The sequence below is a fragment of the Onychomys torridus genome, chromosome 1 (assembly GCF_903995425.1).
Source record: "Onychomys torridus chromosome 1, mOncTor1.1, whole genome shotgun sequence".
Taxonomy (NCBI): Eukaryota; Metazoa; Chordata; class Mammalia; order Rodentia; family Cricetidae; genus Onychomys; species Onychomys torridus.
Window position 1 is genome coordinate 121,123,013 of NC_050443.1, and position 25,229 is coordinate 121,148,241.

General features: G+C 52.9%; 1 protein-coding gene across 1 annotated transcript; it reads left to right on the forward strand.

Annotated features, from left to right (window-relative positions):
- Window positions 1-382: 382 nt before the first annotated feature.
- On the forward strand, window positions 383-25,229 carry Slc22a18 (solute carrier family 22 member 18). The gene is made up of 11 exons (XM_036207265.1): window positions 383-431; window positions 2,321-2,574; window positions 5,526-5,623; window positions 5,926-6,086; window positions 6,410-6,542; window positions 16,893-17,005; window positions 17,846-17,953; window positions 18,899-18,999; window positions 22,923-23,024; window positions 23,281-23,401; window positions 24,986-25,229. Exons 2-11 carry the CDS (start codon window positions 2,452-2,454, stop codon window positions 25,171-25,173), a joined length of 1,248 nt encoding a protein of 415 aa, XP_036063158.1. The 5' UTR covers window positions 383-431; window positions 2,321-2,451; the 3' UTR covers window positions 25,174-25,229.

The following is a 25,229-nucleotide window of genomic DNA, read 5'->3' on the forward strand; positions in this document are numbered from 1 at the left end:
CTTAAGTCCAAGCCCCATCAGATGTTCTCAGTTGCCTGCACTGTCTCTGAGCCCTACCAAACTCTTCCCACTGCCTGACATATCCTTCCTACAACTGCTACATCTGTGTTCCTCAGGACCCTGACGAATAGTCACCTCTCCTGAAACGCTGCCTCCCAGCCCTGCCCCAGAAAGGAATCAGCCCCTTCCTGCAGCTGTCTGGATTAATCTCCTTGGCAGAACAGTGACCATGTGAGTAGTATTGGCCACCAGAGAAAGCTGCTTCCTCTTCAGAAGGAGATCCCTGTTCCTCTCTAGCTAGAAGGGCAATTTTCCCACACTCCCTCACAACCAGGAAGTGCCCCGCCCCTCCAGAGCCTGTTTAGAAACTTGTACAAAAGCTAGGATCATTCCACCCGCCTGTTCCCCCAAACTGCAAGCTCTGTTTGTGGGTGAGTAGCCTGTCCCTTCTTGCTTATCATGAATGCCAGAGGATCCTTAGCCTCCCCCAGCTGTCCCAAGGCAGTCTTACTCAACCCCTAAACTCTGCCCCAAGGACCCTGGAATCAGTAAAGATGTCGCGTATCCACTGGGAAAGAATTAACCCAATCAGGGGACTGTCCTGACAGGAACTATTCCTCACTTCTACCTGACGGAGCTCAGAAGAACCTGGACTCCAGTCTTTCCCTGAGATCTGACATTCCTGACCCCCAAGTCCTCTCCTTTCCATATCAGGCTTGGTCTCATCCTTCCTGGAAGCTCTGGCTGACTGGTCTCCTCCAACCCTCAGACATGGGTGGTGGGTTCCTACAGCCTCTTAGCAGAGGACCTGGGATCCACACTTACACACATCTTCCATCCCAGTTCTCGAACTAGAATCTACCCCAAACACACTGCACACACCTGGAAACAGAGCCCTGGGCCCGATCTAACCGTTCGAACTCCCACGGCCCTGCCCCTGACTGCCTGCTTTGAGGCATGTTCTCACTGGGCCTGGGTCAAGCTAGATTAGAACCGTGTCTTCCCAGGGTTCCCTCGGCACCATCAGGACCAAAGTGCTGTGTACCAGGCATCTCTGCCCCTCCAGGAGTGTGGAAGCAGGGCAGGCAGGGGGACTTGGGGGAAAGGAGGCATTTCTGTAGGTTCCAGAAACCTCCTGGTCTGTGGAGAGAGATCTAGTGCTCGAGAGTTGCCCAGACAAGTGTGTTTGTGGGTCTCCCCAGGTTTCTGCTTTCCCCTTTTCTCCTTAATCTGGACCCCAGGGCCAGCCTCTCTCCTTCTTCCTCTCCTCTTCCCCCTCCTTCTCCTCGTCTTCCCTCCCCAACCGGAAATGGACACCCTGTGTCTCTTGAGCCGTCGGGGCCCCAGCCTTCTCCCGACCAGGGTAGGGTCCAAGGCAGGACAGAAGGACAACCTTGGAACCTCTCAAGCCCTGCTGGGGCAGACAGTGGGAAGGCGTCTCGGGAGGCATGTCTGGTTTGGCCAATGAATACTCAGAGGCTCGCCCTGATCCCAGGGTGGAGCGAGCTGCCAGGCAGGCGGGCCAGCCCTGGAGAAGTGGGAGGACCCAGGCTATTGTAGGGCGGGACCTTCCCGGGTCACTGCGGAAGGACAGGTGTCAGAAAACACCTGGGAGGGTTCACCCACCAGGAACGCAGCCTGCGCTCTCCCGGCGAAGACAGGTATCCGAGGTCACCTGTTGAGCTTCCAGAACCCAGGATGCCCACCTGGTATCAGGACCCTTGACGGAATCTCGGGTGAAGGCTGTCCTGGGGCCCTAATGGTGGAGTCAGGCAAAACTTTGAAAGGGGCTTGGCCTGGCCGTAAAATCAGATTTCCACCCGTGGAAGAAAGAGGTTGCGGGGGAGGAAAGCCCCGTTGTAAGTGAGGCTGAGCTGCCCTGAAAGGGTGGGACCTGAAGAGCTGAGCGGTCCCCCAGTCTCTACACCATTGCAACTCCAGAAGACCCTGGAGCTGCAGACAGGTCCAGAAGAAGGAAGGTTCTCAGTGGGGCTAAGAAGGCCCCTGCGCAGTGACTTGTATCCACTCCATCCATACCCACCAAAAGCAACCGCCAGAAACCATGCCTACCTGCATTTCCCTCTAGAAATAAGGCATGGGGTCTTCCTGTGGAGGACACCTGGGGGCTCAGCCAGATGTCCCTTTCAGTTGGGGGTGCCCCATGAAGTATGGAATGCCCCTGTCTCCTCCTCTATGGAGGCTATGCCCTAGACCAGGAGCTGGCAGATGGGGAGGGTACCTGACCAGTTCTTGAAGGTCGAAGTAGCTGGGGAGCCCTGGGAGCTCTACAGTCCACCACTCTCTTGTCCCTCTCCTGTAGGCACAGGCCACCCCTTCCAACCTCGTGAGTCAGCACCCAGCCAGAATCAACAGGACTTTTGCCCCTTGCCTGTTGCAAGGCTTGCTCTGCTCTGGCTCAGGTCCCTGCAGGGCTCCAGATACTGCCTGCCCATGATGTCTGGCCAGCTCCCTGGCAGCATGGGTGCTCTGCGACGGCAAGGGATCATCATACTCACCTATGTGCTGGCTGCCATGGAGCTAACTTGTCTCTTCATGCAGTTCTCCATCATACCAGTGAGTAACACCCACACCCCACACCAGAGGCCCCGCACTGCCTTCCTGGTGGACAATGGCCAGGAGCAAAGTGAGGCTTGATGCTGTTGGACCCCTCCTGCTGGATAAGTTAAGGATCCTAGGAACTAGACCCACTGAAACCACCCCCACCCCCATCCCCCGCAACCTGTGAGCTTCCTTCTCTGCCCTTCTTGAGGCAGTACCCTCCTCCTGTAACCACCCTTATTTGCTGCCCTCTTCCCTTGTTCCTCCCCCTGGGTGCCTGTACTGGACACCTACTCATCTCCTGTCCCAAAGGGCTGTATGAAATCCTAGTCTTTTCTGACCTTGGTGTCTGTTCATCCCTTTGTCCCCTCTGTTTCCTTGTGTCCACACTTCAACCCTATTCCATGTTACCCATGCCATTGGTTTCTCTCCTTACCCACCCAAACATGAGGACAACCTGGCTGACTCTGCCTGAATCCGGGTGGGGTGGGGCAGAACAGTCACTATTGGCTACAGGGTACCTACCTACAACCTTTACTTCATCCCTACTTTTCACTGTCCAGTCACCCAACAAATCTGGAAGGAGCCGGCCCATGGGCTTCCATGGTGTATGCGCAGTGGCATGTGGGAGAACTCAGGGGTCAACTATCCATCTCCCTTTTCTGTCCATCCTTGCACACACCTTGGAGAGTCTCAAGGCCAGGCTGGCTGGAGTTGGGTTGAGAGGTTGGCTCTGTGTTAGGCTTGGGCCCCACTCAGTATATGGTCAGCAGGCCAGGCTAGGCAGAAGTGAGATGCCTAGGCACTCGGGAATTTTGATTGAAGCCAGAACCCTCCTCACATTGTATCCAAAAGTCCAAGGTTCAGGAACACAAAGGACAGAGTCAGAAATGACCAAGATGTGAAGTCGGAGTCTTGGCTGCCCTGGCCCTGCCTGCAGCTGGGGATCTGGGTTAGAGGCAGCCCCGGCCTTTGTGGCCATTCTGGGAGTGGCAGACACTTCCAGCTCAGGACCCCACCCTCTATCAGCCTTTCTAAGTTGAGCTCTGCTTGTTCACACCAAGACCCCACCCCAAGCCTCCTTCCTGAAATGTAGGAGCCTGGACAGGAGCCTTACCTTCCTCCTCATAGAAGGAGGGTGGGCACGGGGAGGAGAATATATTTCAGCCTCAGAACAGCCTGCAGCGATCTGCAGTGGCTCCCAGACAGAGGCTCCGGTTGGCCAGCCTACCCCCACCAAGTCCTGTGACACAGCAGAGTCAAAGGACCAGAGAGCTACCCCGCCCCCAGCTGGCGGCTGACAGTGTTTCAGAGGTGATGGTATAATAATTACACCGTAGTGAAAGAAAAAGAAGGGGTCAGGAGTCAGAAAGGGTGAGGCCACCAGCAGTCTAAGGGCACATGGCAGATTTGGGGTCAGGAAACTTTGGCTGAGAAGGCAACCTAAGAGCAAAGGGGTGAAGGCAGCCAGAGAAGCATTGCCAGTGCAAAGCCCTGGGGTGGTGCTGAGCCTGCCGCTAGAGGAGGCATTGAGGTCCCAGGACCACACCCATCAGGTGCTAAAGAGATTCCAGGACGGTTCGGGAGAACTGTGGAGAGGTGAGAGGGGCAGATCTACGGCTAGTGGATTGGTTGTAGTGAGAGAAAGGAGTTCAGGGATGTGACACTGGGACTTTGGACCCAGTCCTGGGACCCGATGCTGCCTGCGGCGAAGAAGCAATATTAGGGGGCTCTGCGGCTAAGAGCACTGACTGCCCTGCCAAAGGACGTGGGTTTGATTCCCAGCACCCACGTGGAGGCTCACACCCACCTGTAACTGTAGTCCCAGGGGATCTGCTGCCCTCTGCAGGCTCTACACATACATAGTGCACAGACTATATGCAGGCAAAACAGCCATACACATAAATAAAATGAAAAAATAAAATCAAAGCAACAATAGTCAAGGACTCAGTGGGTATCAAGGAGGACAAGTGCTCAGTTCCTGCCATGCTGTGCTGGAGATGATTTCAGACACGTTACAGAGTGGAGGAGGAACATGCCGGCAGGGGGACAGAGGCGTGGGGCTCTACATGGTAGAGATGGCCACAGCAGGCTTTCTAAGTGTGAAAGACTACTGATGAGGTAGGAGACCCAGCACGGTCTAGAGCACAGGGTCACAGAGGAGGAAGCAAGCCGATGGGGCAGGTGCCAATCAGACCTGCTGGAACTTCCCTGAGCTAACTGCTGGAGGGTGGGGGTGGGGGAGAGAAGCAACTGCTTCAGGTGAGGCAGGAGACACCTGGAACACCTGGACTAGGACCCAAGGCTGTAGGGAGTGGAGGAGAAGGCACTAGGAAGAGTCCTAATAGAGGGCCACTGTAGGAATGGAGGCCCCCAGGAAGGCCTCAAGAGAAGAGAGGGGAGTTTATGGAGTTTTCTCCTTAGGACAAGATGCCTTTAGGGTTGTAGATTCAATTAAGACAGGTGGGCCAGGAAAGGAGGAAGGAGGAAGCAGAGGTCTGGAGGGAGACGGCGGCTCAAGTGGGGTGTAGCTCGGGTGGAGAGGATGAGATCGTGGGGTCCCAGGACTTCTTGGGCCCTCTATTGGGATACTGCCACCTCCCTTCTCCTATCAGATGGTGGGGCTGAGTCCTAAGGAACTCACGGAGCAGACTGTCTTGCTGGCCAGCGGCCACATCTCAGAGGTTATTAAGGAGTTTGGAGGCAGTTGCTTGCTGGCCAGGACAATGCTATAAAGTTTTGAAGACTAAATATTGAGGATGGATGTCTTTCTGTGGCCCACTTGAAGTGTGTTCTGCAGAGGGGGTGGGCCAGAAGTCTTTGGCTTGGGACCCCTACAGGGTCCACCTGAGGGAGGAGGAAGAGGGTCCTCAGGGAAGGCTTCCTCTCCCAGGACACTGCCCTCTGCTCCCTCCCACCCTTACCTATCTGAGGTGGTCTGACTACAGACCCTTCTTGTGTTTCAGTATCTGTCTCGGACACTGGGCCTAGATACTGTCGCCTTTGGCTACCTGCAGACAACCTTTGGTGTGCTTTCACTGCTGGGTGGGCCTGTGTTTGGCAGGTATGGTGTATGAGAGATGCAGAACCCACAAGACCCATGTCGACCCCTCAGAGGCTGGTCCCTGGCATGCCTGTTCAATGGGAGCAGGAGAGGTCCAGCCCCTGGCCGGCTTCCAAGCTTCCCTGGTGCCACATTAGTGACACCCTGAACTCCAGCTGGAGGCCTACAGATGATATCCTTGGTAGAAGCCCCTATACCCACACATGCCCTGGGTGGTCCTTCACCAGCTTCCCAGCAGCCCCAAGTGGGGAGGGAGGGGAAGGGCCCTGCCTGCTGGGGACTGACTGGCCCTGCTGCCCCAGGTTCGCAGACCAGTGCGGGGCTCGGGCAGCCCTCTCACTCTCCTTCCTGGCGGCCTCGGCTCTGTACCTGCTCCTGGCGGCCTCCTGTAGCCCAGGCCTGCCTGGTGTCTTCCTGCTCTTCGCCTCACGCTTACCCGCAGCACTCATGCACACTCTTCCAGGTAGAGACTGGTAGGCCCAGCTGAAAGGGGGTAGAGGGGAGAGATGAAGGCGTGGCTTCAGGTGGGGGGGGCAGGTGGCAGACGAGTGGGATGGCAAGAGTGATGGCCTCCAAATGGTACGTGGTCTGGGACAGGCCAGATAGAGTGGAGAGGGTTGTAGAGGCATGGCCTGGGTGGAGGGCGCTGTGGAGGGGCTGTGGGGAATACAATTTGGGTGGAGGGGCTGCAAGGTGTGGCCTAGTTGGAGGAGCCTGGACCCCTGGGGTGGGGGGGGCGCTCCAAGGTGAGGGATCGGGTCCAGCTCAGCCCCCTCCCACCCACAGCTGCCCAGATGGTCATCACAGATCTGACGGCGCCCGCAGAACGGCCCGCAGCCCTGGGCCGACTGGGTCTCTGCTTCGGCATTGGACTCATCTTCGGCTTTCTGCTTGGCGGGACCCTTAGCACCAAGTATGGGTAAGTGGCCTGGCGAGGACCCAGGTGGGGAGCCGGGGAGCCACTGAGCAGCCTGCTCACCCTCAGACCATCGACCCAGAAGCACCACCTCTCTGAGACTTGGTTTCTCCACCTAAATACCAAGCATTTGGGGACCAACCTGCAAGATGGGCGGGGGCCTTGGGGTGGCGTCGCCACCAGGGGGCGCTATGATAACGTCCAAGATCGTAAAAGTACCGCGTTGGGAACACCTGTCCTGTCCAGAAGGAAGGGCTGGAAAAGTACCTTAGGCATTCGTGTGTAAACTGGGAGTCCTGACATTCTTTCTTACTGCAGTCAATCCCATTCAAGCTATTTCTAGAAGTGCCTGTACTCTCGGGAGGGGCTGTGGCCGGGGTCCCTTTGAAGAAGAGGGAGGAAGGGGTACCCAGATGTGCTGCCCGCCTGATGTGCCTGACTTCTCATCCCTAAAAGTTAATTCTGACAGTAGCTTGCAGACTTGAGGAGATCCACTGAGTTAGGCTTCTACCAAGTTCCCAGCTCTCTGCCCTGGAGCTCTTCACCTGGTCCTATCCTGGGGCCTCAGTTCCTTTCCCCCTCAGAAAGATCCCCCAATACATGGTTCTAGGATGGTAGGCTCTCTTGTCTGTTCCCTAATGGGCCCAGCTATTTTTAAGCAAGTGAGGGTCTCTTGGGAGAAAAGCCTCACCTGGGACTTAGCATGTTCCCTAGCTCCTTGCCCCAAACCCCCTGCACCCGTTCCAGTGAGATCCTAAGAGTCAGCCTGCACCGGAAGTCATTCAGACCAAAAGCTCTCCTGAAGTCAGCTGTGGTACTGGGACAGGTGCCTCATCTGGCCCAGGTGTGTGCTCCTTCTCAGATGAGCCTGTGTCCTCAAGATCCACACAATTCTCTGTAGGCTGTCTCCTGGACAGAACCTTCCTAGTGCCGGAATCCTTGTGCTTTAGAGGTGTTATCTGAGGGACACTTCGGTCACAACCAGGCTCTCTCATCTTGGATAAACAACACCAGTCCCGGGTTCTCGGGGCTTGACTTCCTCCTCGAGCCAGGCCCTCTTCAGGGCCTGTAGCCTAGGCTCCCCAAATTTCTTCAGACCAACCCAATGACAATAGAGATATCTGGGCAATGGCTGAGCTTAGAGTTCCAGGTATGGGCTGACACCATGGGCCCCATTACAGGATGGTCTGTGGTGGGCTTTCATGTCCCCTGCAGTGAAGACAGACCCAGCTTGGAAGGAAGGTCTCTAGGGAAACATGGCGAGGCTCATTGTTCCGGCCCTGAATGTCCTCTCAGCATGTGAATGGCGGCCTGAGCTTGTCTGCTCACTAGTGTTAATTGAGTATCTAATAAGTTCTTCCAGGGCTCTAGATTCTGGGGAGCAATGGGGAATAAGACAGTCCAAGTCTCTAGGGTGTGTTAGAAATGGGTCTGGGGTCCCAGGAAAATGACCACCAAGGCAAAGAAAATGACCACCAAGGCCAAAGGTTTCACTTCTGCAAAAGGGGACAAGCATACCAGTAGGGGGTAGCTAGGTATTTACTCCTGAGGCAAAGGGTCCTATGCCTCACTCTGAGTGGTCAGAGGTTGGTCTGGTGTTTACGTGCACCTCTGTGTTCTTACAAGATCTGCTGATTTCAAACCGATAAGCAGAATGCAGTTCTGAGCAAAGTTCCCGACCTTGAGCAGCTTTTGATTCTAAGAACTGATGACCCTAGAGGAATTTGAGTTTCGGCCAAGCAGCTTCATTTTCTTTCTTTCTTTTTTTTTAAATCTTTTCCTTCTTTCTTTCTTTTTTTTTTTTTTTTAAACAAAAAACAGGGTCTCATTATGTAGAGCCCTGGCTGGCCTGGAACTTGCTAGAACTTGCTTTGTAAACCAGGCTGACTTCAACCTCACAGAAATCTGTCTGTTTCTGCTTCCCAAGTGCTGGTATTAAAGGCATGCACTGCCATATCCAGCTCTTTTATATTTTTTAATGAAGTTTTGTCTTATTTAACTGGTTGATAGAAAAGACAGTACCTTTCCCACAGATGTTATAAAGTTGGATTAGAGTCGGACAGTGGTAGTGAATGCCTTTAATCACAGCACTCAGGAGGCAGAGGCAGGTGGATCTCTGTGGGTCTGAGGCCAGCCTGGTCACAAAGGGTGTTCCAGAGACAGCCAGGGCCACACAGAAAAACTCTGTCTCAAAAAAAAAACTGCTGCCGCTGCTGCTGATGATATGATGATGACGTTGGATTGAACTATGTAAGACATGGAAAGGAGAAACTAGGATGGGGATGGATGGGTGATCATCAGGATTTATGAGCAGGTGAATTTTTTTTTTTTTTTTTTTGAGCTGAGAATCGAACCCAGGGCCTTGCGCTTGCCTAGCAAGCGCTCTACCACTGAGCTAAATCCCCAACCCGAGCAGGTGAATTTTAAGTAGAGACCCAATGCTGGATAGGAAGGAGGCAAATAACCAGAATGTTCACAAACCCTGGGGTCCAGGGAAGTAAGGAGGCCAAGTGGCTGCAGGGGCCAAGGAATGGGAAGAGCCAAGCCTTGGAGCTGAGAAGTGGGGGATGGATACACAGCAGGGAGATGAGGGTGGGGGCTCTGCACCATTCAAGTGGGTAAGGACAGTGACTAGACCAGAGATGGCCATTGGGATCTGGACAGAGAATAGATTCTTGGCTCTTTCTTCCCATGGGTGGGAGCGGAATACAAACTCAAGCCACACCAATATGCAGTCCAAAGTCCAAACCAGGCTCTCCCTAGAGGGTCTGAGCAGCATGAAGATCTCCAGGGGACAGTTGAGCTAAAGGACCGTGGAGCAGATGTACAGCTGAGCACCCCTGCCAGCGGAGGACAGTCATTGCTACATCCTCCAGAGTGCCCTAGATGCTCCTGGCCTTTCAAGTTTAGAATGCAGAGGAGCTGTGTGGCTTGCAGAGGGCAGGGACCTGAGCTGCAACAGCAAGGTGACTCAGACCCAGCAAGGGTTTTTCCCTGTAGCCTCTGCTTTTCAGTCCCTGGATGGACCACAGGAAAGAAGGAGAGAAAAAAGGGGTCAGCATAAGCAGACTGTGGCTGTGCAGGGGAGAAGAGGCAGTCTAGGGGAGCTTTTTTTGGGATACAGGCACCCAAGGAAAGGCAACTTTCAGGGGAAACACCCAAGGCCACCCTCCTGCTGCCGGGGACAGGGGTACATCCCCTTACCTCTACAGGTTTTCTCACCTGTGATGTAGGTCCATGGGTTCAACGAGCTCCCCGGTGCTGTGGGGTGACCTAACCCTCAGGTACTGAGCTACCCAGATGGTCCACACAGTTTCCACCAGCAGTGTGCCCCAGCCAGCCCCTCCCACAGCCCCTTTGTCCTCACCTGCATTGTCTGCATCCCAACTGCGGACTCAGAAGACACCACTCACTCCCTTTTCCTTCCCAGCAGCCCCCCAAAATGATGTTCTCCTCTGCCACACCTTCCAGAATGTTCTATCAGCTTCACTACCTCCTTTTATCCCAAGATCTGAGACCCTTTATAACCATGACATTTATATTATGTATAAAGAGGCCAACCTCAACATCTCATTTAATGAATGGGGGACCTGAGATCCAGATGAGGAGGCAGTCCAGTGCCCAGACTTGGGTCAGTGTGCAGTGAGAATGGGAACTTCTTCAAGTTGTCACTATAAGACATCCGAACGAACCTTCATGCACAAAACTGGCCTCGCGCTGTCCGAATTTATGGGAGGTACATGGGAAGTTCTTTCTTGATGGCTTATAGCTGAGGGGTCTGTCTTTGTCCCACCAGATGTGACTAGCCAGATCCATAGCCAGGCAACCCTCTGGGATTCACACAGGTGTGAGTGTGGTTGTCTCCCACATAATTGTGAGGGCACGGAGGCCTGAGTATTTAAGCCATTTGAAGTCACTTCTCATTCCCAAAGAGCCACAGGACCCAGGTGTCCTACAGTGAGGGCTTCTATCCCCACAGGCAACCTGAACACTCTCCCCACCCCCCAACTCCCACTCTGCACCTATGAATCCACTCTGCACCCGACCCCAGGCAAGAACCACCCATACTTTACCCTCCCCCTCCTTAATGCAAATCAAGGACACGTAGGGGTCTCTCTGTCCCCTGTCTCTCTAGCCACCCCTGGGAGCTTGTCCCCCTAGAAGGCCCCAGCCATGCCCATCTCTGAAGCCTGGGGCAGCAAGTAGGAGGAGGAAGTGGACTTGGCACTGGAGCCTGCAGGGGTGGGCACTGGTGTAACTGGTTTGGGCCAGCCAAGTGCTCAGACCAAGGAGGCTGAGCTGCCCAAAGAGGGCCCTGAGCCCAGAGCCACTATGCACACATCAGCAGGTAGGGGTGGTCTTGTAACTTATCACCCTGAACCCCAGCATCTCACAACCTGGTGTTGGATTTGGGAAGGGTCCTGAGCCATTGGCCCTCGGGTCCTGGTTCAAGTATTAAGAGTCAGTCTCTAGTCTGAGAACAGCCAGGGTCATGGCATGGGACCAGAGAGGAGCCCTGCCTATGGGTGGGCAGCGGCATTTGTGAGTGTAGGTACCTGTCAAGGGAGGCACAGTCCCATAGACAAGATACCCTGGTTATTTGAAAATATCCAAGGGGGGAGAGTGACCAGAGACAGGAAGATGGGGGCAAGGTCCAAAAGGGCATTTGGGGTGATGAGGACACCACCTTCACATTGTCTCAGGGACCACCATTGCTACCTATGGAGTCCCTAGTGGCCATGTAGTAAGTCCCTGCTGTTGGGATACTGGCCCTTTGGAGGCAGACATGCAGTGAGTGGCCTAAGTGGTTGAGGCCCAGGGAGGGGGGAGGGGTGCCCAAGAGGTCAGGTCTTCATTCTTTTGAAGGTGGAGCCCTCAGGTTTACTGATGGGTATTAGGAGACCCTAGGAGACCGAGACCTGTGGGGTTTAAGACAACATAGGACATCCAAGTTCAATCCTGGGAGCTGTGGAAGTGACCCCAGTGGTCAAGAGCTGGGGTATGAAACAGTGACTGGCAAACTAGGCAGGCTGCCCTGTAAGCCTTCCTAAGGCTGCGACCCTTTAATACAGTTCCTAATGTTGTGGTGACCCCAACCATAAAATTATTTTGCTGCTACTTTGTAACTAATTTTACTACTATTATGAGTCATAATGTAAATATCTGATAGACAGAATATCTGATGTGTGACCTTGTGAAAGGCTCCTTCAGCCCCCAGAGGGGTTGAGAACCCCTGCTGTAAGTAAAGCTGAGGTGACAACCAGCCTCACCTGTACCACTCTTCAGATTCAAGCTCACAGGGCTCAGACCAGGATGTCCAGGGAAGACAGAGCTACTGAGGAATCATGCAAACCCGGAACAAGTGACCCAGGGCCACAGCAAACTGGGACTTCTTTCTCTCATCCCAGTGAGGGCCAGCTCAACTACAGCCATCCAGCATGTTGTTGGCCCAGCTTGACCTGTAGCCTAGGAGTCTGGACTGTCACCCACAAAGAGCAGGAATTTGAACAGACGCCACCAAGTCTGGTGGGACGTTAAGAACTGAGCTAGGGCGTATCTAGCCACAGACCCTGAGGGTCAGGTTCCCCGAGATAACAGTGGCCACCTGCAAACCCTCCTGGATACCAAGTGGCCCTTATGACCCCTGCTCAGAGTCATACCCAGGACTATGCATTGATTGCAAATCTTATCTGGTCCCTGAAGCCTTAAAGAATGGGCCTCTCAAAGCCAGGGAGGCGGAGGGGTGGTGGCGTTCCTCACCCCTCAAGTCTTCAAAGGCTCCAGGCAAGAAGAAACTGTTCATTTGGTGAGAGTCCTGTGTCACAATGAAGAGGCGGGAAGAGGAGCTTGGAGGGAGCTCCAGGCTAGTAAGCACTAGGTAAAGGGGATTCAAAACTTGTTTGGGGGTTATAGGATCACTCCACCTGCAGGACCTTTGTTTTCAGATTCATCTTAACCATGGGGCTTGCTAGGTTGGGCACATACAAGACAGGTGGTGCAGGTGGTTTGTGACTAAAGTCCCAGGCTGGGTGTTCAATGGTGCTCTGGAGTCCTCTCCCCCACCTCTTGTGAAAGGCATCATATGCACCCTGTCTTCCAAATTATGGGAGAGAATATGTAACCAGAGGCTTTAAGCCACATCTGCATGTTAGCTCCTGGCATCAAGGACCTTGGCTCTACAGTCCTTCTCAGGGCTTTGGAGACATTGGGCAGGGGTCCAGAGTGCTAAGGAAGGAATTGTCATCCTGGAACACAGCAGGCACCCAGATAGGGTTGGGCAGAGTCTAGATCAGGCAGAGGGCCACCGTCAGCATTACAATCAGGCCCTGGACACAAGGGGAAAAGAGCAGTGACCGTTTGTTGAGCTATGGCTGCAGTGTCAGAAGCCTCCTTGCAGCTGGCAGATAGGACATAGGTAGCCAGGCTCCAGGACCACCAGACAGACGCACAGTAGTGAGGAGACAGATGGCTATAGTCTAGCCCTCATTTGCAACTGGGGAAATGCAGTCGGGTAGCCAGGGGAGGGCGGGAACAATGTCTATGGAGGACCCCTCATCTCTGACAGCTCTCCATGTGCCCACCTATCCAGTTTCTACTCACCAGTGGATGGGAAGAAGGTGATGATGAGGGTCAGTGAGAGGCTGAACTGATCTCCTTGAAGTCTTGGCTCAACTTATTTAAAAAAAAAAAAAAAGTATAAATAAAATGTACCAGGTGTGGTGGCGCATGCTTTTTGTTGTTGTTGAGGTTTGTTTGTTTGTTTTTGAGACAGTCTATGTAGCCTTGGCTGTTTTTGAACTCACTATGTAGACTGGGCTGTCCTTGAACTCACAGAGATCTGCCTGTCTCTGCCTCTACACCACTATGCCAGGCTAGCGAATGCCTTTAATCCCAACTCTTGGGAAGCAGAAGCAGGTGGATGTCTGTGAGTTCTAGGCCAGCCAGGGCTACATAGTGAGACTGTGTCTCAAAAGAAAAGAAAAAGAAAGCAAGTGAGAGGAGGGGGGAGGAAGAGAAAGAAAGGAAGGAAGAAAGGAAGGAAGGAAGGAAGGAAGGAAGGAAGGAAGGAAGGAAGGAAGGAAGGAAGGAAGGAAAGACAGCCAGGGGAGGGTGGGAACAATGTCTATGGAGGATCCCTCATCTCTGACAGCTCTCCATGTGCCCACCTATCCAGTTTCCACTCATCAGTGGATGGGAAGAAGGTGATGGGGAGATTCAATTCCCAGCACCCACATGGCAGCTCACAACTGTCTGTAACTCTCGTTCCCGGGGATCTGACACCCTACACAGACATGTAGGCAGGCAAAACACCAATGCACTGAAATAAGAATGAAGTAATCGTTTTGAAAAAGAAAGAAAAGAAAAAGTATAAAATGAGGCACAAGGTGTGCGGTGTTTTGAGAACCTGTCCAGCATGGTCTTGCACCTGTACAAGTCACAGAGGCGGGACCCTGAGGGGGAGCTTGTTGACTAACTTGCTGGGGTGCGATAACCCAGAGGCCCTGGAGCTGTGTCATACTATCTCACAAGCTCGAAAGCCCTAGGGTAGTTATCTGCCCTATAATCTTACTTTTTTTCTAAAGAAAAAAATTTTAAAGATGTAATTTTCACCAGGCAAGGCAGTGCACATCTTAAAGTCTTAAAGCAGGTGAAAGGCAGAAGCAGGTGATCCTCTGAGAGTCTGAGGCCAGCTGGCTTTACGTAACAAGCATCACACCAGCCAAGGCTACAGAGTGAGACCCTTACTAAAAAGACAAAAATATATTATTTTTTTAGGGTTTTTTGTTTGTTTTGTGGTTTGTCTGTCAGTTTGTTTGTGTGCTTTTTTGAGGCAGTGTTTCTCTGTATAGCCCTGGCTGTCCTAAAACTTGCTCTGTAGACCAGGCTGGCCTGGAACCTAAAGATCTGCCTGCCTCTGCCTACTGAGTGCTGGAATTAAAGGTGTGTGCCACCACTGCCTGGCAATTATTTATTTTTATTTGTGTATAGGTGCCATGTGTTAGTGTGAGGCCCAAGAAGTCTGAGAAACGTGTCATGTTCCTTGGAGCTGGAGTTTCAGGCAATTGTGAGCTACCTGATATGGGTGCTCAGAATTAACCTTGGGTCTTCTGAAAGTGAGGGCTCTTACTGATGAGCCATCTCTCCAGGCCCCTATTTTTTGTGTTGCATCGTGTGTGTGTGTGTGTGTGTGTGTGTGTGTGTGTGTGTGTGTGTGTGTGTGTGTGTGTGTGTGTGTTAGCAGGAGGGAGCATGAGCCATGGTGTGGTTGTAGAGGTCATAGGACAATGTGCAAGTCAGTTCTCTCCTACTTTGTGAATTCTAGGGCTTAAGCTCAGGTCAGCAGGCTTGACGACAGGCACCTTTCTTTCTGAACCACCTCACTGACCCAGAGTTTCACTTCCCATCCCCCAGTACTGGGAAAATTGAACGCAGGGCCTCGCATACACTAGACAAGACTATTAGCACTGAGCCACACATCCCCACCCCCACCACTGACTTTCCTTCCTGCCTGCTTTCCTTTCAGTGTTTGGTTTTTGAGGAGTTCTGAGTTTGAAGTGAGTGGCAACCCAGTTTTCACAGGCAGCAGCCACTTGTGGGCTCAGGTTCTCCTGGGAGCCTGCATTCCCAGGGCATACTGGCCTTTGATTTGCTGGTCACCACTCAGAAGACAGACAGGATCCAAGAAGGGACCTAGGGCCCTACCACCTACCCTCACTTGTCACCAGTTTGCTAAAATAGCATCATAGGTGCCCACCTCTGCTCCTGAGTGCTTCTGGAGCTTCTAATGAAAACAGCAGATTTTGTCCCCACCTGGCCAGGCCTCATGCAGTGATGTTGGGGCTCCAGAGACCAGTAACCAAAAGAAAGGCCTCTGAGGCCAGCCACTGGAAAGGGTATCCCTCCCTATGTCACCCATCATTTCCTGCCAGTCCCTTGGGGCCTGAAGAGGTCCCATTCTGGGGTCCAGTATTATGTTTCCTGATATTGGCCAAGGAAGGAGCCATAGCAGTCAGAACTAGATGCCCAATTGCTCTGGAGGGTAGGGAAATAGCAAGAATGATGTGCCAGCCCCCACACTGGGGAGAGATGTTGAGGTCTGGTCTCTCAGTGGTCCTGCTGGTTTCCTTGATACCCCCTGCCTGCAGGTGTATGTCAGAGTTCTAGCAAAGGTACCTGTATATGCATATGTGGTTGTATCTGTTGTCCCTCTGTATGAGAGAGATACGCTGTATTGGTGAGCATGTCTGTGCATGCATGTACATGATGGGGAGGGGCACAGGCAGTTTAAACTGGTTTTGTTTGGCAGCTTGGGGGTTCTCCCAAGACCCTGACTCTCATTCATGTCTGTCCAGGAGCCAGAACAGAGCAAGTGTGGGATGCTGCTGAGGTCTGGGGCAGTATATTAACAGTCCATGTGAACAGCTGGTCACATTTACCTGCTGAACTGTCAATGCAATGGCCAGCTTAGGTCTGTCTGTTCGTAGGGTCCAGATTCTAAGCCTATGGTAAAAAGTACCCTGTTGAGACCAGGGCCTGGCTTGGGGGATGGGCAGCATACTGAGTATGTAGGAGTTCTCAAATCTGAGGAGGGAAGGGTGTACCAGCCTGGGGTCCTCGGCTAACTCAGAGAAATTCCCTACTCAGAGGAAGTGCTGGGCTTGGCACTGAAGAAGACTATGAGATCTAAAGACCAGTCCCCAGGTGTCTGGTTTTTTCCTAGAGGGACAGGCTGTACTGAAAGTATTGGGTTGTTCCATGATTCATAGCAAGGCACCCAGGGGACAGGGAGTCTCTGGCAAGCAGGAGGGTTCCCTACAGAATCATGCATCAAGGGCCTGAGACACAGAACCCAAACTCCCCAGCCCTGGCAGGTCCTGCCCCCTAGGGAGTGGAGAAGGGTCTTTTGGAGGAAGAAAGGTGATTTCTTAGAGACCACTTAGTGCCCAGCCTGCCCTCACTGGCGAGAGGACCCTGCACCTGATCTTAGGTCTCTAAAGCTGTCCTCAGGGACACCCACAAACCTGTCAGTCCCTGAGGAACCTGGGAACCAACTGTACCCTGAGCAAGGCCACTCTACCTCAGTACTGCAACCCTCTAGAGTCACATACTGTCCCAGCCTCCACCCCACCCCCTCACCCCACCACCCACCCACCCCCCTACCTCCCAGAGGCTGCAAAGCCTGCATGTTGGGGCAACTGTTATCTGATAACATACTTTAAGGGACCGAGTGTCTGGAACTGTGCACCTTTAGCAGGGGAGGTCTTAATGGGGCCAAAGGACAAGGCAGGGTGGGGGTTGCTTCAGAATGTATCCCTGCAGTAGCACGCTGTATAACCCAGGCTGTGCCCCCAGGATCCAGTGTCCTGCCATCGTGGCACTTGTGGTCACACTCCTAGGAGCTGTCCTCAGCTTTACCTGTGTCCCTGTCACCACCAAGGAGGCCAGCGTCCAGTCAGCCCATCAGGGTAAGCCCCACCTGCCCACAACTGGGCCAATGCATACCACTTTGTCCCAGAAGCCTCTACTGGGAACAGGAAGACCTTCTAGCCAAGAGGTTTAGAGGGCACATAGAGGAGGTGAAGTCTCCTCTCCACTTCTTGCTGCTGATTCCTTGTAGGTCAAGCTGGACACAGTTATAGGAGTCAGGCAAGCCAAGGCCCTGAGCAGGGAGGCTCTAAAGGCAAGTCTAGAAAAGCCAGGGAATACCCAGGGGACACAGCGGGTGTGAGGGTGGCTGCTAGTCTCTGAATGCTGAGTGTCCAGAGCTATGTCAAGTTACTGGCTCGGTGGGTGATTCCACTGAGGTGGAGGCAAATATGGGCCAGGCCAGCTCTTCAGAAGGGTACCTCTGTGCCTCTGCCCAGCAACTGAGATGGAGACTAACCTGGGAGACTCCTGGGGACTGGAGGCTGATACAAGAATCAGGAGCAGGGCCCCGGGGAAAACTTAGGCATAGCTGGGAGACGGGTGACTGAGAGTGTCCAGGGTGTGAAGGCATGTCTCTCTGGCTGTTCTTGCCTTCTGGCTGGACTGGGAGCAGCTGCCCTTGTCAAGAAGGTCGACTATCGAGAAATGTTCTAGCAGAGCTAACTGACGCCAGGTGCATCTTCTCCTGAACACCTTTCCCCTATTCACCTGGGAGGCAGGGGTCCTGAGTTGGTCAAAGTGTGATGAGTGGCCCAACCCCCACACCAGAGGCTGTGGGAGGAGGCGGCCAAGACAATTGTCAGCTCTAAGCCTGGGGGACAAGGCTGGCAGCCAGAGCCCCACCACCAGTGGTTTTGACTGATGTCCCTGGTGACCAGGTGGAACCAAAGCCAGTGTGTTTGACCTGAAGGCCATCACCCGCCTGCTGCTGCTGCCTAGTGTGTTGCCAGTATTCCTGGTCAAAGTGATCTCTGGCTTCCCTTCAGGTGAGTTTCACTGCCCATCTCCACTCATGTCCAGGGGCTGGGGTGGCTGAGAACCCAAGCCCTGGAGATTCAGGTCTAGGTGATGCTTTGTTCTGCCTCTGAGTCCTTATTGTCCAGTTATCTGTGGGGGCTTCCAGTACACACTGTAAGTGCAGATTCAAGTTGTGTGCCAGCACACAGAGAGGAGAAGGAGGTCAGTGTCCTCCCATGCTCTGGATCCTCTTATGGGTTGCCACCTCAGGGCCTGGTCCACAGCCCACAGATTCTTGCTAACCTTTCTGTTTCACCCCCAGACCTGGCTTCCAGAAGGCCTGAGAGGTGGCCAGACTCTGGAGCCTCTTGCTCTAGCTCTTGCACAGGACTCTTTACCCAGTGTCCCCTGCTTTGAACGTACCATAGTGAGCCTATCATTCAGACACCGCCACAGTCTGAAGATTTTGTTTTTGATTCTGGGAATAGAACCCAGAGCCTCACAAAAGCCAGGCAGGGATCCTACCACTGATCCCACTCTGGGCTCAGAGGTATTAGAACCCCAAAGGTTCAACTCTTTCCAAACCCAAAAGGCTGTACAACACCAAACTGAAGCCCTTGGCAGGGATGGTAGTGAACACCATGAAGCTGTCCCACCTGCCAGCTGGGACCAGACCCATCCATCTAGGCTGGATGTTTCAGCTACAGTGATTGGGACCTGAACCCCGCCCCAAACACACACACCTAAGTGGCAGGGGCCTCTGAGGATTCCCATGACACCCTGGGTTCCCATCCTGGTACCTTGTAGCTCACTGGGACTACTTAACAACAATCCCCCAGGGAGTCAACTTCTACAGAATCCCAGATGGTGTTAAATGCCCTCCCTGGCCAGGTAAGTCTCCTGCCTAGGACACAGGAGGGTGGTGTGTGCTGCAGTGGGGCCTGATACCATGGCTGACCTGCTCTTCTACCCAGGACTCTTCATGGTGATGTTCTCCATCATCTCCATGGACTTCTTCCAGCTAGAGGCTGCACAGGCTGGCTACCTCATGTCCTTCTTTGGAGTCCTCCAGATGGTGAGTGGGGCATGTGCAGAGAATGTTGCAGAGCCTAGAGGACTCAGTTTCCCAGCATTAGCCTCCGGGAGACCTGCTATGGCCATCCTGGCTCCCTCCTTTCCCACCTGGGGGTCCTGTCTTAGGGAGTGTCTGGGGAGGTGCATGCGCGCGTGTGCGCGCGCGCACACACACACACACACACAGAGAGAGAGAGAGAGAGAGAGATCTGGGGGATGGAAGACACCAGAGATGGGCATGCTGTGGTGGGCTCTGACTGGAGTCAAGGTCTGTTCTTCCTAACTGTGTAATGTAGCAAATTTTCAGACTCCATTTCCTTTCTTAGTTGAGTGATGCTAACCGTGATACATGTCCCGTGGGGTAGCTGGGGATGAAAAAGTCATGAGAAAGATCCTAGGCACTCCAGGACCTCCTTAAGAGCAGGGCATAGGCATCTAGTATGCTGCCCTTATAGGGAGTCAAGGGTACCCTTGGAGGTCAGGGGTGCCATTGGGCATGTTTGAGGTACAAGTAGAGCATCCTCTCAGCTAGCCCCTCAGAGTCCATGGCTCCAAGCCCAAGGCCAGCATTGTTAAAGCCAGTTATCCCCTCTCTGGTTCCTACTGGCATTTGACCAGACCCTGGGTGGCAGACAGGTGGTGACATGCTACCGTGGCCCAGTATGACTGCCTGTTGGTCAGTGCACATGAGTGGCTATTCTGAGACTAGCAGTGGAGGGGTCCAGATCATTCTGGAAGCTTGGTGGCATTGCTGTACCTCTGAGCCATCTGCTGTCTGAGTTTCCAGGCTCAGAGTTGGCCTACTCCCTGGTCAGCCCCACTCCCAAGGACAAGGAAAGCCTCTAATCTGACCAGAAGGGACACCCTGATGGGAATAAAAGAAACAAACAAATCACCAATACTGCCCCATGGGTAAGCAGAGCTTCATTCCAAATGGATTGCTTGCTGAGAATGTAGCTCAGTTAGTAGAGTACTTGCCTAGCACACACTGGGGTCCATTCCCAGAACCACATAAAGCAGGTCTGATGGTGCTCGCCTGTAATCCCAACATTCAGGAGGTGGAGGTAGGAAGATCAGATGTTCAAGGTCATCCTTAACTACATAGTGATTTTTAGTCTAGACTGATACCCTTTCTCAAAAATGAATGAATGAATGAATGAATGAATGAGCTGCTTGCCATTTGCTTGCTGCCAGGCCACACCAGCCTATACTCAGCTGAAGTCCAGGCCCTTGGAGACAGATACTTCTGGGGTCTATAGTTATGGTCACCTGGAGCTGTAGTGTGGCAAGTTAGAGCAGTAATTTGGGATTATTGGAGAGGCTTAGGGATCTGGCATAGGGACCTAGCACAGGGGAGAGTGGGAAAGGGAGGCCAAGAGAGTGGGTGTGATAGAGCTCTGGGCCCCAAGACCAGCCAAGAGTGGGTAGACTTGTGCCCGTGGATAGAGGGTAAGGCTGAGGGCCTGGCATGTCCCAAACACATCAGGGTGGGAGTGATCACCAAAAGTCCCAAGAAGAAAGTTCCCATGCAAGCCATATCCTGCCTACTCCTATGCTCCCGCAGGTTCCCGGGGAATGGTGACACTGGGGAACTGGGGAGCAGTACGCAGGGAGTCCTGAAGTGTAGGTTCGGGGTCATGGCTCCATCAGGCTTGCAGACCATCTCATCTATCTATCTGTCTATCTATCTATCTATCTATCTATCTATCTATCTATCTATCTATCTATCTATCTATCTTGTTTTGTTGTTGTGGTTTGGTTGTTTTGTTTTTGTTTTTTGAGACAGACAGAGTTTCTCTGTGTAGCCCTGGCTATCCTAGAACTCACTCTGTAGACCAGCTAGCCTCGAACTTAGAGCTCTGCCTACCTCTGCCTCCTGAGTGCTAGGATTAAAAGCATGAGGTACCACCATCCGGCTAGCAGACCATGTCTCTTAAGGACCCCTCAAGAAAGACTCCTATGGTAGCCCTGATACCTGACTATCACCCAGAGCTGTTCTAGGATGCTAGCCATTTAGCCAGCACTGAGGTAGGGGCCGTATAGAGAGAGCTCCTAGGGTAGCAATTAAGATTCTGAGTAAGAGGGAGAGGCGCTGTAAAAGGAGCGTGATACCAGAAGGGAATAGCAAGGAATGAGGAGGGACTGGGGTTGGACAAAGACCAGGCATTGGTGACATTTACAGGGAATGGTGGCCTGCTGGTTTCTGGGGAGTGATAAGGAGTCTGAGTAAAAGGAGGAGACTTCAGCTTTAGCTGCTGGGTAGAGGCTCAGCAACAGGAACTGCCTTGGTGACTGTGTGAGAAGGCAGAGGGAAAGTGGCCTTCTTGGCTGTTTTGTCAGATAACGGTGAGGCCTGCATGGCGTCTAGAAGCTTAGTTTCAACTTAATGGGGAAGTTGAGGCTGGGGCGGGTAGTCAGGATGGAGGTCCAAGTGGCTGAGGCCAGCATTAAATGCTTCCATAAAACCATGTAGAGAAGGTTTGTTTTTCTAAGACATTGATGGTTCTGTAGGAAGCAACAGGGTTCTGCCAGGCATGGTGGGGGTTGTGGCTGAACCGGTTTGGTTGCAAGCCTGGATCCAACCCCAGGAACCCTGACAACCACAGGCTCCAGCGGTCTGACAGCTCTGACTCTACTCAGTCCTGGCCTTTGGTCTCACACACTTCCTTCCTAGTAGAGACGGGCACTTCCTATCTGATGGTGAGATAGGGAGCCTCACCCTAGGCTGCCTGGCCTGCTGAGTCATGTCTCTGGTGTCCCTGAGTATCCCTGGCATGGATTCTCTTTCCCTTTTTCTTGAGAGGAGCCTATGACCTTGTGACTTTCTAGGAACCACGTGACTCAGGTGTCTGCTCTGGATGCAATCCCTGCTGGAGGTGAAGGTACTGTCAAGGAATGCAAATAATTGAGAGGACCCTAGCCACCAGTCCAGAAGTCCCCTTGCCTTGAAGGTATTTTCAGAATTGTCAGGGTCAGAGCTTAGGTCCTGGAGCCCTAGCAACCTTGGTTCAACCACTTCTCAATAGGTCAACTAAAGAGACAGGTAACAGAGAAAAGCAGGCAGAAGAGTCATTCAGTGCGACCACGTCAGGAAGATGGACAAAGAGGTCCAGAGACTCTCAAGTCTGTCCTCAGGGTCCAGATATGAGGTTCAGGCTTAAACAGAGGGCGGGAGGTGTGCATTCCTCAGCAGTCCTGGTCAAGGTGTGGTCCTGCCTGTCACTGACCCATCACTGTCGGCTCCAGTCTCTCCTACAAGATGGTTTAACAAGTTCTCGGAACTCTGTGAGATCTCTCTGGGAGACAAGCTCCCCCTCTGGCTGGCACCAGGCTTCAGCCTTTCCCTTCCCCAATGTGAGACTCCTAGGAAAATTCCAGTGCCTTAGGGTCTATTGTTTCAAAATTCTGATGGCAGAGAGAGGCTTACAAGTGTCTTTTTAGAATACCTTCTCTTCTGACAAAACCCTTTCAAAAGGGCAGATGTGCAGAACAATAGTTCTCAACCTTCTTAATGCTGAAATCCTTTAATACAGTTCCTTAACCAAAAAAAAAAAAAAAAAAAAAAAAAAAAAAAGCTGGGCAGTGGTGGCCTACACCTTTAATCCTACCACAGACCAGCCTGATCTACAGAGCAAATCCCAGGACAGGACAGTCAGGGCTACACAGAGAAACCCTGTCTCAAAAAACTAAAAAAAAAAAAAAAAAAAAAAAAAAAAAAAATACGGTTCCTCATGTTGTGGTGACCCCCAACCAACCATAAAATTATTTTTGTTGCTACTTGAATCATAATGTAAATATCTGTGTTTTCTGATAGTCTTAGGCAACCCCTCCCTGTGAAGGTCAATTGACCCCCAAAGGGTGAAGACGCACATGTTGAGAACTGCTGGTTTAGACTGTCTTCTCCCCCCATGTCATCCTTCCTAGGTGATCCAGGGCCTTGTCATTGGGAGACTGAGCACCCGTTTCCCAGAGGAAGCCCTGCTGCGATCCAGTGTGCTGGTCTTTGCTGCTGTGGGATTGGGCATGGTAAGAACACTCACACACACACTCACACACACACACACACAGAGCTGCCCTGTGAAGCAGGTCTCAGGCGATCCTCCATCCATCCATGTCTTGAGTGTGCCTAAGTCCCTGACCTGCCTCAGGCCACATTGCACTACCTCTCCTTCCAACCAAGGCATCTTCCGTGCTGGGGCATTATGCATGGGACCTCAGGGTGGGTTGCCATCTGGCTTTGCAACTTCCCTGCTGAGCACGGCCCTGCCCATTGTTCTGCCAGGCGCTGATGTCCAATGTTCTCCACTTCTGCTTTCTGATGCCTGGCTTGGTATTCAGTCTCTGTACCCTCAACGTGGTCACCGACAGCATGCTGACCAAGGCCGTGTCTGCTTCAGACACAGGTGAGTTACACATAGGGGTCCCAAGAGTCAGGGCTCCTCCCAGTGGCCTGGGCCAGAGAAGGTGGGGGTGACAAGAAAGAAGAACCCAGGTAAAGATCCTGTCCTTTCCTAGCCCTGCTGACAGGTAGAGTCAGGCAAGGGCACAGGTGGAGGGCTTCCTGGAAGAGGCATTTGGCTTGGCTCTGATCCATGTCAAAATTTTACTAAAAAGGGGAGAGACCACAGAGTTTGTCTAGGCAGAGGCCAGAGGAGCAAAGAAGTGGGCCTTGAAGGGCTTACAGGGCCACTTAGGGAAACAGCTGGTGGCTGGAGTGGTAATGAGGCCAGAGACGGAAAAGAACATGGGGGACTTCCCAGTCCTTGACAGCAAAGTGCTCAGAGCTTCCTGAATGGAGGGTTTGAATGCACAGAGCAAGGAAAATCTTCCTGGCCTGGCCTCCAAGGCTGTCTAGGGTGGCCACTCCATGCTGGCCACTCTGTAGCTCCCAAGGGCTGGGCCAGAAAGTCTCTCTGAAAGGAGCTAAGGAGGTGTTAAGCCAGGCTAGAGGAGGGTGGGGCTGGCCAGGAGGAGCAGGCCAAGCCACCCAGGCCAAGTCATGCCTGTGGTACCACCCCTTAGCTTGGAAAGAGCAGAGCCTGGTTTGCCTGGGAACAGAAGCCTGCAGAGGAGGCGGTAATTGCCCGATGTCAGTTAGTGTCTGCAGGCCTGTGGGCAGTGAGAGAGGCTGCATCTGAGTTTCCCCAAGGCGGGCTCTGAGTGTAGGTGGGGCCTTACAGGCCCTTGTCTTGGCCCAGTTAAAAGGCTGGTCTCAGAAGATCCTGACCAGTGAGTAGCAAAGCTTGGTGGGTTGGTCGGTCACCTTCTGGAGCAGAATGGGGGCAGTATGTGACTCCCACCTGGGGATGGCAGGTGGGATGGGTACTGTTCTCCACCGACAGTCACTTTAACAAGGTCCTATACAGGCATGTCCACACTGAAACAGCTGACCAAAGACATGGAGATATGAGCTCACGCACTCAGGCAAGGACACTGGTAGCCCCATAGTGCTGAGATCTGTTGAAGTTATAGGAGGGTAGTAGAGGAACAAGAAGAGGAAGGGCCATATGAGAGGCCCATGCCCAACCAGAATGCCAGCCCTAGAACCCTACCGTGGCTCAGGGGACCAGACCCTCCCTAGCCGAATCCACACTGGCCATCCCAGTCACCATTAGGAGACTGTGTGAAAGCCAGCACCCCAGATGTCCTGGGTGGAGCCCAGCCTATGCAAATTATATCTATACTGACAGGTCTGGGAGGGTGTGGCCTAATTCTGACCTTTGACCCCTTTCCCAGACTCCTCCCTTGCTTGGGAAATTTCTGGAGCACACAGGGAAGCTGACCCTGTGAGTGGAGGGTGTTGTGCTTAATTGGGGGGCAGGGGTTGCTGGAGGTGAGGGGTGTATGTGAGGAATATGGACAGGTACTCTGAAAATTGTCTCGAGCCATCCATGAACAATGGGCAGAAGACTGGGCTATGGCCAGAAGGTAGGCAGCCTATCCAGAGACCTGCCCAGGGTCTGACTGCTATTGCTCTTTTCTCCCAGGGACCATGCTGGGACTCTCTTCGTCTGTGCATCCACTGACCCGAACTCTAGGACCCACCCTGGGTGGCCTGCTATACCGCAGCTATGGTGTCTCCATCTTTGGCCATGTGCAGTTCTTGGTGAATTTGCTTGTCCTGTTGGTCCTCTGGAGGAAACCCTTGTCCCAGAAGAGAGACAAAGCCCAGTAACCATAGAGCCCAGTGACCTGGCCCAGTCAGGCAATAAATTTCTGAACCTCTTCCTC

Excerpts from the sequence above, each read along its gene's own strand:
- Slc22a18 (XM_036207265.1), top strand. The coding sequence starts at position 2,452 with ATGATGTCTGGCCAGCTCCCTGGCAGCATGGGTGCTCTGCGACGGCAA. Across the intron at positions 2,575-5,525 it reads TGCAGTTCTCCATCATACCA|TATCTGTCTCGGACACTGGG; the intron begins GTGAGTAACACC and ends CTTGTGTTTCAG. Across the intron at positions 17,006-17,845 it reads CGTCCAGTCAGCCCATCAGG|GTGGAACCAAAGCCAGTGTG; the intron begins GTAAGCCCCACC and ends CCTGGTGACCAG.